Source organism: Mobula birostris, chromosome 4 (genome assembly GCF_030028105.1).
Source record: "Mobula birostris isolate sMobBir1 chromosome 4, sMobBir1.hap1, whole genome shotgun sequence".
Classification (NCBI taxonomy): domain Eukaryota; kingdom Metazoa; phylum Chordata; class Chondrichthyes; order Myliobatiformes; family Myliobatidae; genus Mobula; species Mobula birostris.
In genome coordinates, this window is record NC_092373.1 from 59,308,629 (window position 1) to 59,321,429 (window position 12,801).

Sequence of the window (12,801 nt, forward strand, 5' to 3'; positions counted from 1 at the left end):
CAAACTTTCAAATAAGCCTCTTAAAATGGAATGGCCAGGGACCTGAGAGGAAGCTATCTGTCTCAGTCAATAAGAGAGTTATTGGCAAGTACAGGAGGATCTGGGTGCAGAAGGAAAGCAGAGTATTGTTGGCTGGATAGAAATTAATTCAAACAAATGATCTGTTTTTGGGCAAGATTTGCACAGATGTAATCTGCAAAGATTACCTTTATGAGTTGTATCTTTCATGTCTGAGGGTCATGGGGTGCACTCTATTTTCACCTTGGTCGTTACAGATTACAGACCGAATAAGTTTGACACAGAATCAATTTACTAGTGAACAAACACAGTTTAAGTGTATTGGTTCTTGCGTAGAAGATTGTCATAGGACATAAAACATAGAACATAAAACATTACAGCACAGGATCAAGCCCTTCAGCCCACACAGTTGTGCCAAACCAAATGAATGTGTAATCAAATGGCCAGCTAAACTAATCACCTCTGCCTTCCATTTTCTTCACATTCGTGTGCCTATCTAAACAGCTCTTAAGAGTCTCTAATATAAGTGCCTCTACCAATAGGCAGTGCATTCCAGGCACCCACTACTTTTGCCCCTCACATCACTTTGAAATTACCCCCATTCACCTTACATGCATGCCCTCTGGTATTAGTCATTTCAACCCCGGGAAAAATACTGTCTGTTGACTCTATCTATGCCTTTAATAAAGTTCTATCTTCTATCAGATCTCCTCTCAGCCTCCACCACTTCAGAGAAAAGAGCCTAAGTTTACCCGACCTCTCATCCCCTCTAATCCAGCCAGCATCTTGCACCCTCTTTTGCACCCTCTCCAAAACCTTGACATCCTTCCTGTGAGGTGGTGACTAGAACTGCATGTAATATCCAGATTTGACCTAACTAGAGTTTTATAAAGCTGCAATATAACTCCCTGACGTTTGAACTCAGTGTCTTGACTAATAAAGGCAAGTATTCCATATGCCTTCTTAACTACCCTATCAACCTGTGTAACCAGTATCAGGGAGCTAAGAACTTGGACCCCAAGATTCTTCTACTCGTCAACATTTTTAAAGATCTTAACTTTAACAGTGTACTGTCTCTTTACGTTTGACCTACCGAAGTGCAACACTTCACTGTTTGCTGGGGTAAACTCCATCTGCCAGTCTCCAGCTACATCTGCAAATATCTGGCTATATTCTTTGCCAGTCTTCGTCACTAACCATAACACCACTAACCTTCATAATACCTGCAAACTTATTAACCCACCCATCTATATTTTCATCCAGGTCATTTATATACATCTCAAACAGCTGAGGTCGCAGCGCAGATTCCTGCAGAATGCCACTAATCACAAACCTCCAGCTAGAATAAATCCCTTTGACCACTACACTCTGACATCTATGAGCAAGCCACTTCTGAATCCAAATGGCCAATTCTCCATGGATCCCATGCATCTTAATCTTCTGGATAAGCCTCCCATGAGGGACCTTTCCAAATGCTGTAATAAAATCCATGTAGACAATATCCTGTGGCTGTACCCCTTGACAATAAGTACTCCTGTTTGAGTACTTTTGGGGCGGGGGGGACAGCCTACCTGGGGGAAGCGACAGTGGTCGTGCCTCTGGCACAGAGTCTGGCCCTGTGGCTCAGAAGGGTAGGGAAAGGAAGAGGAAGGCAGTAGTGATAGGGGACACTATAGTTAGGGGTCAGACAGGCGATTCTGTGGACGCAGGAAAGAAACTCGGATGGTAGTTTGCCTCCCAGATGCCAGGATCCGGGATGTTCCAGATTGCATCCGAGATATCCTGCAGGGAGGGAGAACATCCAGAGGTCGTGGTACATATTGGTACCAATGACATAGGTAGGAAAAGGGAAAAGATCCTGAAAAAAGAGTACAGTGAGTTAGGAAGGAAGTTGAGAAGCAGGATCGCAAAGGTAGTAATCTCGGGATTACTGCCTGTGCCACGTGACAGTGAGTATAGGAATAGAATGAGGTGGAGGATAAATGCGTGGCTGAGGGATTGGAGCAGGGGGCAGGGATTCAGATTTCTGGATCATTGGGACCTCTTTTGGGGCAGGTGTGACCTGTACAAAAAGGATGGGTTGCACTTGCTTCCTGGGGAGGGGGGGGACCAATATCCTGGCGGGGAGGTTTGCTGAGGCTACTGGGGAGAGTTTAAACAAGAATTGTTGGGGGGTGGGAACCGAACTGAAGAGACTGGGGAAGAAGAAGTTGGCTCACAAATAGAAAAAGCTTGTAGACAGTGCGAGAGGGAGGATAGGCAGGTGATAGAGAAGGGACGCGCTCAGACCGGAGGTTTGAGATGCGTCTATTTTAACGTAAGGAGTGTTGTGAATAAAGCAGATGAGCTTAGATCAGTACTTGGAGATATGATGTGGTGGCCATTGCAGAGACTTGGATGGCTCAGGGACAGGAATGGTTACTTCAAGTGCCGGGTTTTAGATGCTTCAGAAAGGACAAGGAGGCAGGCAGATGAGGTGGGGGCATGGCACTGTTGATCAGAAGTAGTGTTACAGCTGCAGAAAAGGTGGACGCCATGGAGGGATTGTCTACAGAGTCTCTGTGGGTGGAGGTTAGGAACAGGAAGGGGTCAATAACTCTACTGGGTGTTTTTTATAGGCCATCCAATAGTAACAGGGATATTGAGGAGCAGATAGGGAAACAGATCCTGGAAAGGTGTAATAATAACAGAGTTGTCATGATGGAAGATTTTAACTTCCCAAATATCATTTGGCATCTCCCTAGAGCAAGGGGTTTAGATGGGGTGGAGTTTGTTAGGTGTGCTCAGGAAGGTTTCTTGACACTATATGTAGATAAGCCTACAAGAGGAGAGGCTGTACTTGATTTGGTGTTGGGAATTGAACCTGGTCAGGTGTCAGATCTCTCAGTGGGAGAGCATTTTAGAGATAGTGATCATAATTCTATCTCCTTTACAATAGCATTGCAGAGAGATAGGAACAGAGAAGTTAGAAAAGCGTTTAATTGGAGTATGGGGAATTATGAGGCTATCAGGCAGGAAATTGGAAGCTTAAATTGGAAACAGATGTTCTCAGGGAATGTTTGTGTGGAGTTCTGCATAGGTACGTTCCATAGAGACAGGGAAGTTATGGTAGGGTACCGGAACCGTGGTGTACAAAGGCTGTAATAAATCTAGTCAAGAAGAAAAGGAAAGCTAACAAAAGGTTCAGAGGGCTAGGTAATATTAGAGATCCAGAAGATTATAAGGCTAATAGGAAGGAGCTTAAGAAGGAAATTAGGAGAGCCAGAAGGGACCATGTGAACCCCAAGGCATTCTACAAGTATGTGAAGAGCAAGAGGTTAAGACGTGAAAGAATAGGACCTATCAAGTGTGACAGTGGAAAAGTATGTAGGGAAGCGGAGGAAATATCAGAGGTACTTAATGAATACTTTACTTTAGTATTCACAATGGAAAAGGTTCTTGGTGATTGTAGTGATGACTTGCAGCAGACTGAAAAGCTTGAGCATGTAGATATTAAGAAAGGATGTGCTGGAGCTTTTGGAGAGCATCAAGTTGGATAAGTCGTCAGAACCAGATGAGATGCACCCCAGGCTATTGTGGGAGGTGAGGGAGGAGATTGCTGAGCCTCTGGCAATGATCTTTGCATCATCAGTGGGGACGGGAGAGGTTCCAGAGCATTGGAGGATTACGGATGTTGTTCCTTTATTCAAGAAAGGGAGTAGAGATAGCCCAGGAAATTATAGACCAGTGAGTCTTACCTCAGTGGTTGGTAAGTTGATGGAGAAGATCCTGAGAGGCAGGATTTATGAACATTTAGAGAGGTATAATATGATTAGAAATAGCTAGCATAGCTTTGTCAAGGGTAGGTTGTTCCTTATGAGCCTGATTGAATTTTTTGAGGATGTAACTAAACACATTGATGAAGGAAGAGCAGTAGATGTAGTGCATATAGATTTTAGCAAGGCATTTGATAAGGTACCCCATGCAAGGCTTTTTGAGTAAGTAAGGAGGCATGGGATCCAAGGGGACATTGCTTTGTGGATCCAGCACTGGCTTGCCCACAGAAGGGAAAGAGTGGTTGTAGACGGGTCATATTCTGCATGGAGGTCAGGCACCAGTGGAGTGCCTCAGGGATCAGTTCTGGGACCCTTAGTGATTTTTATAAATAACCTGGATGAGGAAGTCGAGGGATGGGTTAGTAAGTTTGCTGATGACACAAAGGTTGGAGGTGTTGTGGATAGTGTGGAGGGCTATCAGAGGTTACAGTGGGATATTGATAGGATGCAAAACTGGGCTGAGAAGTGGCAGATGGAGTTCAGCCCAGATAAGTGTGAAGTGGTTCATTTTGGTAGGTCAAATATGATGGCAGAATATAGTATTAATGGTAAGACTCTTGGCAGTATGGAGGATCAGAGGGATCTTGGGTTCCGAGTCCATAGGACGCTCAAAGCAGCTGCGCAGGTTGACTCTGTGGTTAAGAAGGTGTATGGTGTATTGGCCTTCATCAATCATGGAGTTGGATTTAGGAGCCGAGAGGTAATGTTGCAGCTATATAGGACCCTGATCAGACCCCAATGGGAGTATTGTGCCCGGTTCTGGTCGCCCCTCTACAGGAAGGGTGTGAAATCCATAGAAAGGGTGCAGAGGAGATTTACAAGGATGTTGCCTGGATTGGGGTGCATATCTTATGGGAATAGGTTGAGTGAACTCGGCCTTTTCTCCTTGGAGTGACGGAAGATGAGCGGTGACTTGATAGAGGTGTATAAGATGATGAGAGGCATTGATCGTGTGGATAGTCAGAGGCTTTTTCCCAGGGCTGAAATGGTTGCCACAACAGGACACAGGGTTAAGGTGCTAGGGTGTAGGTACAGAGGAGATGTCAGAGGTAAGTTTTTTACTCAGAGAGAAGTGAGTGCGTGGAATGGGCTGTCGGCAACGGTGGTGGAGGCGGATACGATAGGGTCTTTTAGGAGACTTTTGGATACATACATGGAGCTTAGAAAAATAGGGGGCTATAGGTAAGCCTAGTAATTTCTAAGGCCGGGACATGTTCTGCACAACTTTGTGGGCCGGAGGGCCTGTATTGTGCTGTAGGTTTTCTATGTCTCTATCCACAGCTGTACCTTCATTAATCATATTTGTCACCTCATCAAAAATCTTCTTCAAATTAGTGGGACACGACGTGCCCTACACAAAGCCTATGGCCCTATTAGGCCCTAGTTTTCCAAATGTTCATAAATACTAACCCTAAGAATTCTTTCCAGTACCTTCCCCAGCACTGACATGAGACTCATTGGTTTATAGTTTTCAGAATTATTCGTGGTTCACTTTTTGAATGATGGAACAACATTAGCTACTCACCAGTCCATTGACATGTCACCTGTGGCTGAAAAATATTGGTCAAGGCCCGAATAATCTCTTTTCTTACATCTCTTAATAACCTGGGTTGAGTCCCATCAGGTGCTGGGGACTTACCCAGCTTAATGCTCTTTAACAGACCCAACACTACCTCCTCCTTTACTTCAGAATGCCCTGGGCTATGAATACGCTCAGCACTGAGCTCCCTACCCTCCACATCCTTCCCTTTGCTAAATACTGATGTAAAATACTCATTAAGGACCTCACCCACATCCTCAGCATCCAAACAAATGTTCCCCTCTTTATCAAGCGAGAGAATCTGCAGATGCTGGAAATCCAAGCAGCACACACACACACAGGACCTAATGAATGGTCTCAGCCCGATACATCGACTGTACTCTTTTTCATAGATGCTGCCTAGCCTGCTGAATTCTTCCAGCATTGTGTGTGTACACCCCTTTTTAACCATAACTGGTTCTACCCTCTCCCTAGTTATTCTCTTGCTCTTGTATGCATAGAATAGCTAGGGATTCTCTTTAATCCTGCTTGTCAAGGACTTTTCCATGGCCCCTCCTGGATTTCCTAATTCCCTTTGAGTTCTTTTCTGGCTTCTTTATAATCCTCGATGGCTCCATTTGATTCTAGCTTTCTAAGCTTTTCCTTTGTCCTCTTGACTAAATTCATCACCTGTCTTGACATCCTTACCTTGCCATCCTTGTCTTTCCTTCTTACTGGAACTATAGTCTGCTCTATGCAGTTGCTCTTTAAACACCCTAGAGGTGTCAGATGTGGACTTGCCCATTCTTGACTAATGCTCTCGTAATTTGCCCTGCTCCAATTTAATACTCTCCTGCAAGCTCCATACTTAGCCTTATCCGTAGCTATCCTAAAACTTAAGGAGTTGTGGTCACTGTTCCCTAACTGCTCACCCACTGAAAGGTTGGTCACCTGCCCAGGCTCATTACTGCCCCAGGTCCAGTACAGCTGCTACTCTTGTTGGGCTATCTGCATATTGATTTAAGAAACCCTCTTTCCCTATCTAAATCTCTTGCACTAAAAAGGTCCCAATTTTTATTAGGGAAGTTGAAGTCCTCCATGACAGCAACCCTATTGTTTTCACTTTTCCTTAATCTGCCTGCATATCTGTTCCTCAATGTCCCGGTGGCTTTGGGAGGGTCTGTGCTACAATCCCATCAGAGTGTAATCTCTTCCTATTTTTGAGTTCTACCCATATAGACTCAGTGAATAAACCCTCCACCATGTCTCCTTTGAGTGCAGCTGTGATATTGCCCAGATTAGGAGTGCAACTCATTCCACACCCACCGCCCCCCCCCCCGCCCACCTCCCTCTCTATCTTTCCAAAAACATTGAAACCCTGGAATATTAAGCACCGATTCCTGTCCCTCTCTCAACCAAGTGTCTGTAATGGCGACACACATCAAGTTTCCATGTTCTAGGTTCATGACCTTTATCCAGGCTCTGACTTCATCACCTTTAACATCATACGCCTTGTATTTATACCCATAAAATAGAGAATAGGTTATTGCTGTTGCTTATCCAACCCTTGACCAATGGATCTGATCCCCGATATTATAATCCTTTCTTAAACCTCTGCAATATTTCTCAGCTTTTTTGATGACACAGGCTTCAAGCTATCAACCTTATCTTTTCCATGTCTAGGTTTGACTTTCCCCAAAGCCAACTTATCTGGGGTTCACATCACAGTCACATAGATTTCTACCTGTAATTTGAGTCTTGTGACTATCACATAGCTTCCCAAATTTCAGCAAAATTGCTTTTTGTTAAATTTTCATATTCCAATCACATCAAGGTCAGAGTTCCACCTTTGTGCCTTCCATGTAATTGCCCACTCCTCTCCTTTCTTCCGGTGTTGTTTTTTCATGTAATTCCTGTTTTTCTCTCTACCCCCGACTCCTACAAAATTCTGCCTAATGCCTTGGAGGATTTTTGCAACTTAAAAGAAAAATGTAAGGTCTTGTCTCCATTATGCTTTGTGTTTCTAACACTCAGTTTAAACTAGTTTTTCCAAGAGATATAAAATGATTTGATTGTATTTGTTTTTTGGTAATAATTTATATAATATTAATATCCTCTGCACTATGGAGTAAAGTAATAATTTTTCAGCATTTTTATCTATGTAATTTTATTATACATTTAACTGAATTATTTTCTTTTTTTTAAAAAAGGTTTCCTTCAGACAAAGTGACATGGACTGTTGACCATCAGTTTCTATGGGGACCTGCTCTTCTTATCACTCCTGTGTTGGATCCTGTACGTTACTTTAACCCTTTTCGTTCCTTCAGTGCGTGAAGTTATTAGCAAGCTAATTATAGCAAAGTTTTCAATGAAGCACTTTTGTGCATCAATATTGAAGAATAAGAACAATTGTTAGTTCAAATAGTTGAATGAATTTAAAACTATTTGATCTACATGCTTTCTCCATTTATTCTCTTTTTTTATTTTGATCCCCCTAAGTCATTAATTTTTTCCCAGCCAATAGGCAGAAAGTTTCAGACTTTAGTTATGTTTCTATCTGATTTTTCCCTTGGGATCTGATTCACTGGTCCTTCCAGTGAGCAGATAACCTTTTATTTTGCACAAGGTCTACCCAGTAACCTACTTATGGGAAGAGTGATTGAAGGTTTGCATCTCTTGAGGTTCTTGGTTGAATGAAACAGATAGCTGACCTGAGATACAAACTTCACTGCACAACCTGCAATCACATCATAATATTCAAAAGGACTTGCAATTTTTAGATATTGCACGATCTCAAGATATGTCAAAGTGTTTTTTAGCTAATAAAATACTTTGCACAATGTGGTCAATTTTGCACTTAACACAATGTCCAATTTGCCTCCAGCAAGCTCGTGAAACAGCAATATGATGCTGCTCATATATTTTAGAAGTTTGCAAAAAGAATTTTCCTATTCCTCAAATAGTGCTTTGTGATCTTTTACACACACCTGTGATGATGGACTACTCTTCATTCTCTTATCTCCTGAGTTCCTCTTTTAAAAGTAATTTGTTCATTTACAAGTGCAATAACATTGTGAAAAATTGCAATGCAGATATTTCATATTACACAGATTACAAAAGCTGTTCTTTGCTCTTTGGCAATTAGAGTTTAAAACCACATCTAGAAAGTGTTATTGCTGTCAAAGTGTTATCACTGAGCTCATCTTTTTAATGCATGAGTCTCTAGTGTGGGTCTCAGCCTCACTGATGTGACTAAGAGTTGTGGATAACATGAATGCAACACTGTGCTATACACAAGCCTGATTTCAGCTGGAAGATTCAATTTAGAAATAAATCCTCCTTCCTTCATTTTGCAATTATAAACTACTTTTATCAGTGATAAACTTTACTTAATACTTATTGCATTTTCCTTATTTGTAGAAAACAGAAAATGTCAATGCCTATGTCCCTGACGCAGTTTGGTACGATTATGAAACAGTAAGTATCCTTTTAATTCAACTGTTTTGTGATGCATTCCTATTTAAATATGAAAATCCTTACCGTTGAATAGAACTTACATTTATTGGCTAGTTTCAGCTTATTGTTAAAATTTCATCTGTTTAAGAAAAAGAAAAATCACCAATTAGAGTATGAAGGATTAATAGTGTTAGATTTTCTATTTATTTAAGTTTTTGGGTAAAAAATCAGACTTACCTACAGCATTTACCTAATGCAGGTTAGCATTTCCTACAGGAGCATCCAAGCAGGTAATTTGTGATACTTTTCACAATTGCAAGTTTAATAACATTCTGAAACAGGCTGATGAACATTTCAGAGCATGTCCCACCAGATTAGATCAGAAACATAGAAGTCCAAACCTTGCAAATGTTTTTCCAATAGTACTCCAATCTTGGGTTCCTCATGGAGTTCAGTTATGGAGTGGAAATTTTATACTCTATCCAGTAGTTAAATTTGGGAATCTGTCAATTGAAACTAGTTTGAGTTAGATTTGGTGGAGAAACAGAATATAAAGTAACTCAAAGTTTACTAAATTAATTCATTTTACTTAAGTGATTTAAGCCGCTTAAGGGTATTTTTGACTATTTGGTTATATTACAATTTATAATTTTTATGTTCCTTGATTTTTCAAAGAATTTTTGAATGTTTTTCTGACATTTTAAAAATTGGGAACATTCAGAGTTGTCCAACAGCCATGGCAAGTTTGATAGCTGGCTAGATTGGGGTTGTGCATCAGCCAGCTGTGTTTTTTTCCCAGCAGTCTTACAAACAGCTAGGAAAAACCCTATCTACATAACGACATCACAATATAGAAGGTCCTGCCACCCATCATCAGGGGCTTGACATTACTTACTGCATCGATTATCAGCAAGAAATAATGAACCGCCACTTTTAGTCCTCTGTAATAGTAAAATAATATCTGCTGCAAGAGAAAGCCAATATTGTAACCCTTGATCCAATATTTCTTCTGCTGCCTCTGTGCTATTTTCATTTATTGAAAAAAACAGAAGAGATCATGATGGATATCATTTTAGCTGAGAAGAAGCAGATGGACTACTTCTGCTGATATTTTCTCATCTCCAGCTTTGAAGCTGGATCTCCTAATGAGGAATTGCACCTCATGTCTGAGTTGAAAACCAATAAAATATATTCAGTAGTGGAATGCTAGTTAAGAACAGAATTCAAGCATTTTTGCCTATAAATTGTTGGTAAATATACTCAAACTGAATTTAATGAACAATATTAACTTTATTTTAAATATGTTTTGACATACATTTCTATATTAACTTGTACTGTAATGTAACTAATAATATCAAATTATGCCTATTTCAAATTAAAATCACTGATGTTGATAGTAGAATTTGCAAAGGTATAGTACAGATTGAGATCAACAATACTACATTTTTACTTGTGCGTCTAAGTTCTCCCAGCTGTGTGCCATGCTAATTAATTAATTCCAACATCATGGTGCACCTCTGAACTAAAGAGTTTGTTTATTGCTAAATTAGGGTGCTGCTCTAACCACTCGGAAGCAGTTTGTGAATATGAATATACCAGCAGATAAGCTGGGACTTCATGTCAGAGGGGGATTTATCTTCCCAACACAACAGCCAGCAAATACTACATTTTATAGGTAGGTGTAGCTAGATTTATGCTTATATTTTTCTGAAGTTCATCCTGTTGGACTAAAATATCACCAAAAAATAAAGCTATCATTGAATTGCATCAAATAAATATTCCTATCATTTTTAGCCGAAAGAATCCTCTTGGTCTCCTCATCGCCCTTGATGAACAAGGCAAAGCTAATGGAGAGTTATTCTGGGATGATGGCGAATCCAGAGGTATGATATTGGATATCTAAGCACGTTGTAAACAGTTGCTTTGAATGCTAGACATTTAACAAAACCAATCTGATCAGAGAAATATATATTTGTTATGGAGCATATGGACATCATTTCAAAATGTTTCTGGCTCTAACTACTGTTCTGAACTATTTTCACATGGATTGCTGGAGTCCCCACACTTAATAACTGGAATGTGTTTTTTAAAAATATTAAAATATGCTTAGGAAATTGCCTGGCTGGTAAGCTATTTCACCTTGGAATTATGCAATTATGTTGCATGTAGTCATGATTTTTCATCTGTCATTTATCTTCTGTCTTGAATGTCTTTAAAATATTGCAATAATATAATACAATTATTACTTTAAGCTCAAACTATGCATTACCATTATCAGTGCTTCTGATGCAGTCACAAGATTATTAAACAGTAATCTGTACTTATTTCACCTTGCAGATACTTACGAAAAGGGAGTTTACATTGACTACCAGTTTACAGTTATGGAGGTTAGTGTTAATTTGATTACAATTTCATAAAGTTATTCTGTTACAATCTTGCTGCTCAGTTTACTCAGGAAATGTGCATTTTTTGCAACAATGACTGAGATTTCACAGAGAATGGAAAGAGGCTCTTTCGGCCCCCCACTATGTACTTATCTAAATGTCTTTCCTATGGAAATATCTGCATCTCTTTAAGCTGAATAAATGTCATGCTTTGTAGGGAAGATCAGTATTTCTAGTAATGTCTATAAATAGATCAGGATGTGTTTATTCTCCATTCTATGGAAATTCTAATATTTGAAATCATACCAAAATGTCTAGTAACAAAACCAATTCAGAATATTACTCAGAAGCAGATCAGATTAGGCAGTTTGTCTCCTAACAAATAGTTTCATTGTACAACAAACAGGCAATAATGAAGCAAGTGTTGTCTATTTACAAAGTAAAAAGAAAGGGGAAATGGAAATCTTGCAGAAATTGCTGCAACCTTTATGAGACAAATAATTTCTCCAGGAAAATCCAATGTATGAAAGACTATATAAAATCAATTTCTGTTATTCACACAGACTGGTTGCCAAGTTTGAGCGATGGGAACACAACACAGTCATCCCCAATTTGGCTAGAAATATTGTGGTACTGTTCTTTTATGCGGCTTTAAACTAAACTAATCTTAACTTCTTGTTAAGATTAGGGAATAAAATAAAATTCAAACAGTGCTTCGAATTAAACCCTTGCTAATTTTTATAGATGCACCGTAGAAACCATTCTTCTAGGGTGCATCACAACCTGGTATGGAAGTTGTCCTGTCCAAGACTGGAAGCTGCAGAAGATCGTGAACACGGTGCAGTACATCACACAAACCAATCTTCCGTCCTTGAACTCACTTTACACCGCACGCTGTCAGAGCAGTGCTGCCAGGATAATCAAGGACACAACCCACCCAGCCAACACTTTGTCCCTCTTCCCTCCGGGAGAAAGCTCAGGAGCACTCGTACAGCCAGATTTGGGAACAGCTTCTTTCCAACTATGGTAAGACTGCTGAACAGATCCTGACCTGGATCTGGGCCGTACCCTCCAAATATCCAGAATTGCCTATCGCTTTTTTTTGCACTACCCTACTTTCCATTTTTCTATTTTCTATTTATGATTTATAATTCAAATTTTTAATACTTACTATCGATTTGTAATTCAGGGAGCGGGAAGCGCAGAATCAAACATCGCTGTGATGATTGTATGTTATAATATCAATTGTTTGGTGACAATAAAGTATAAAGTATAATTACAGTACCATAAATAATTTCCAAATTTCAATTCTGCATTTCATTATCTTCTTCTTCTTAAGTCCATCACCCCTGCTGGGGCATAAGCCACTAGCAGTAGCTCATCACAGTCCTCCCTCCTGGGCCTGTCTTTCCTGTCCCCAGCTGTCCCAGGCCTGTCCCCCGTAGAAGATCCTTCCTCTCCTAGGGATAAGGCCTTTGGAGCTTTCATTGTAGCACTGGGTTTCTACGGGTAGGGTTGCTAGCCTCATGCCCAACCTTTCTCCTTTCGCAGCCAGATTTGGGACTGTCCATGGAGGAATTTGCACTTGGAATATTATAGGCCAGTGAGC

The 12,801-nt window shown here is 40.4% G+C and overlaps 1 protein-coding gene across 8 annotated transcripts in view; it reads left to right on the plus strand.

Moving 5' to 3' along the window:
* Nucleotides 1-12,801, plus strand: part of si (sucrase-isomaltase) — a 202,242-nt gene that overhangs the window by 80,955 nt on the left and 108,486 nt on the right. For all 8 annotated transcript variants that reach the window (XM_072255413.1, XM_072255408.1, XM_072255415.1 and 5 more), the window contains exons 20-24: nt 7,563-7,647; nt 8,773-8,829; nt 10,359-10,483; nt 10,603-10,691; nt 11,146-11,195. In XM_072255413.1, the coding sequence (XP_072111514.1) occupies nt 7,563-7,647; nt 8,773-8,829; nt 10,359-10,483; nt 10,603-10,691; nt 11,146-11,195 (406 nt within the window). The remainder of the gene's footprint in view (nt 1-7,562; nt 7,648-8,772; nt 8,830-10,358; nt 10,484-10,602; nt 10,692-11,145; nt 11,196-12,801) is intronic.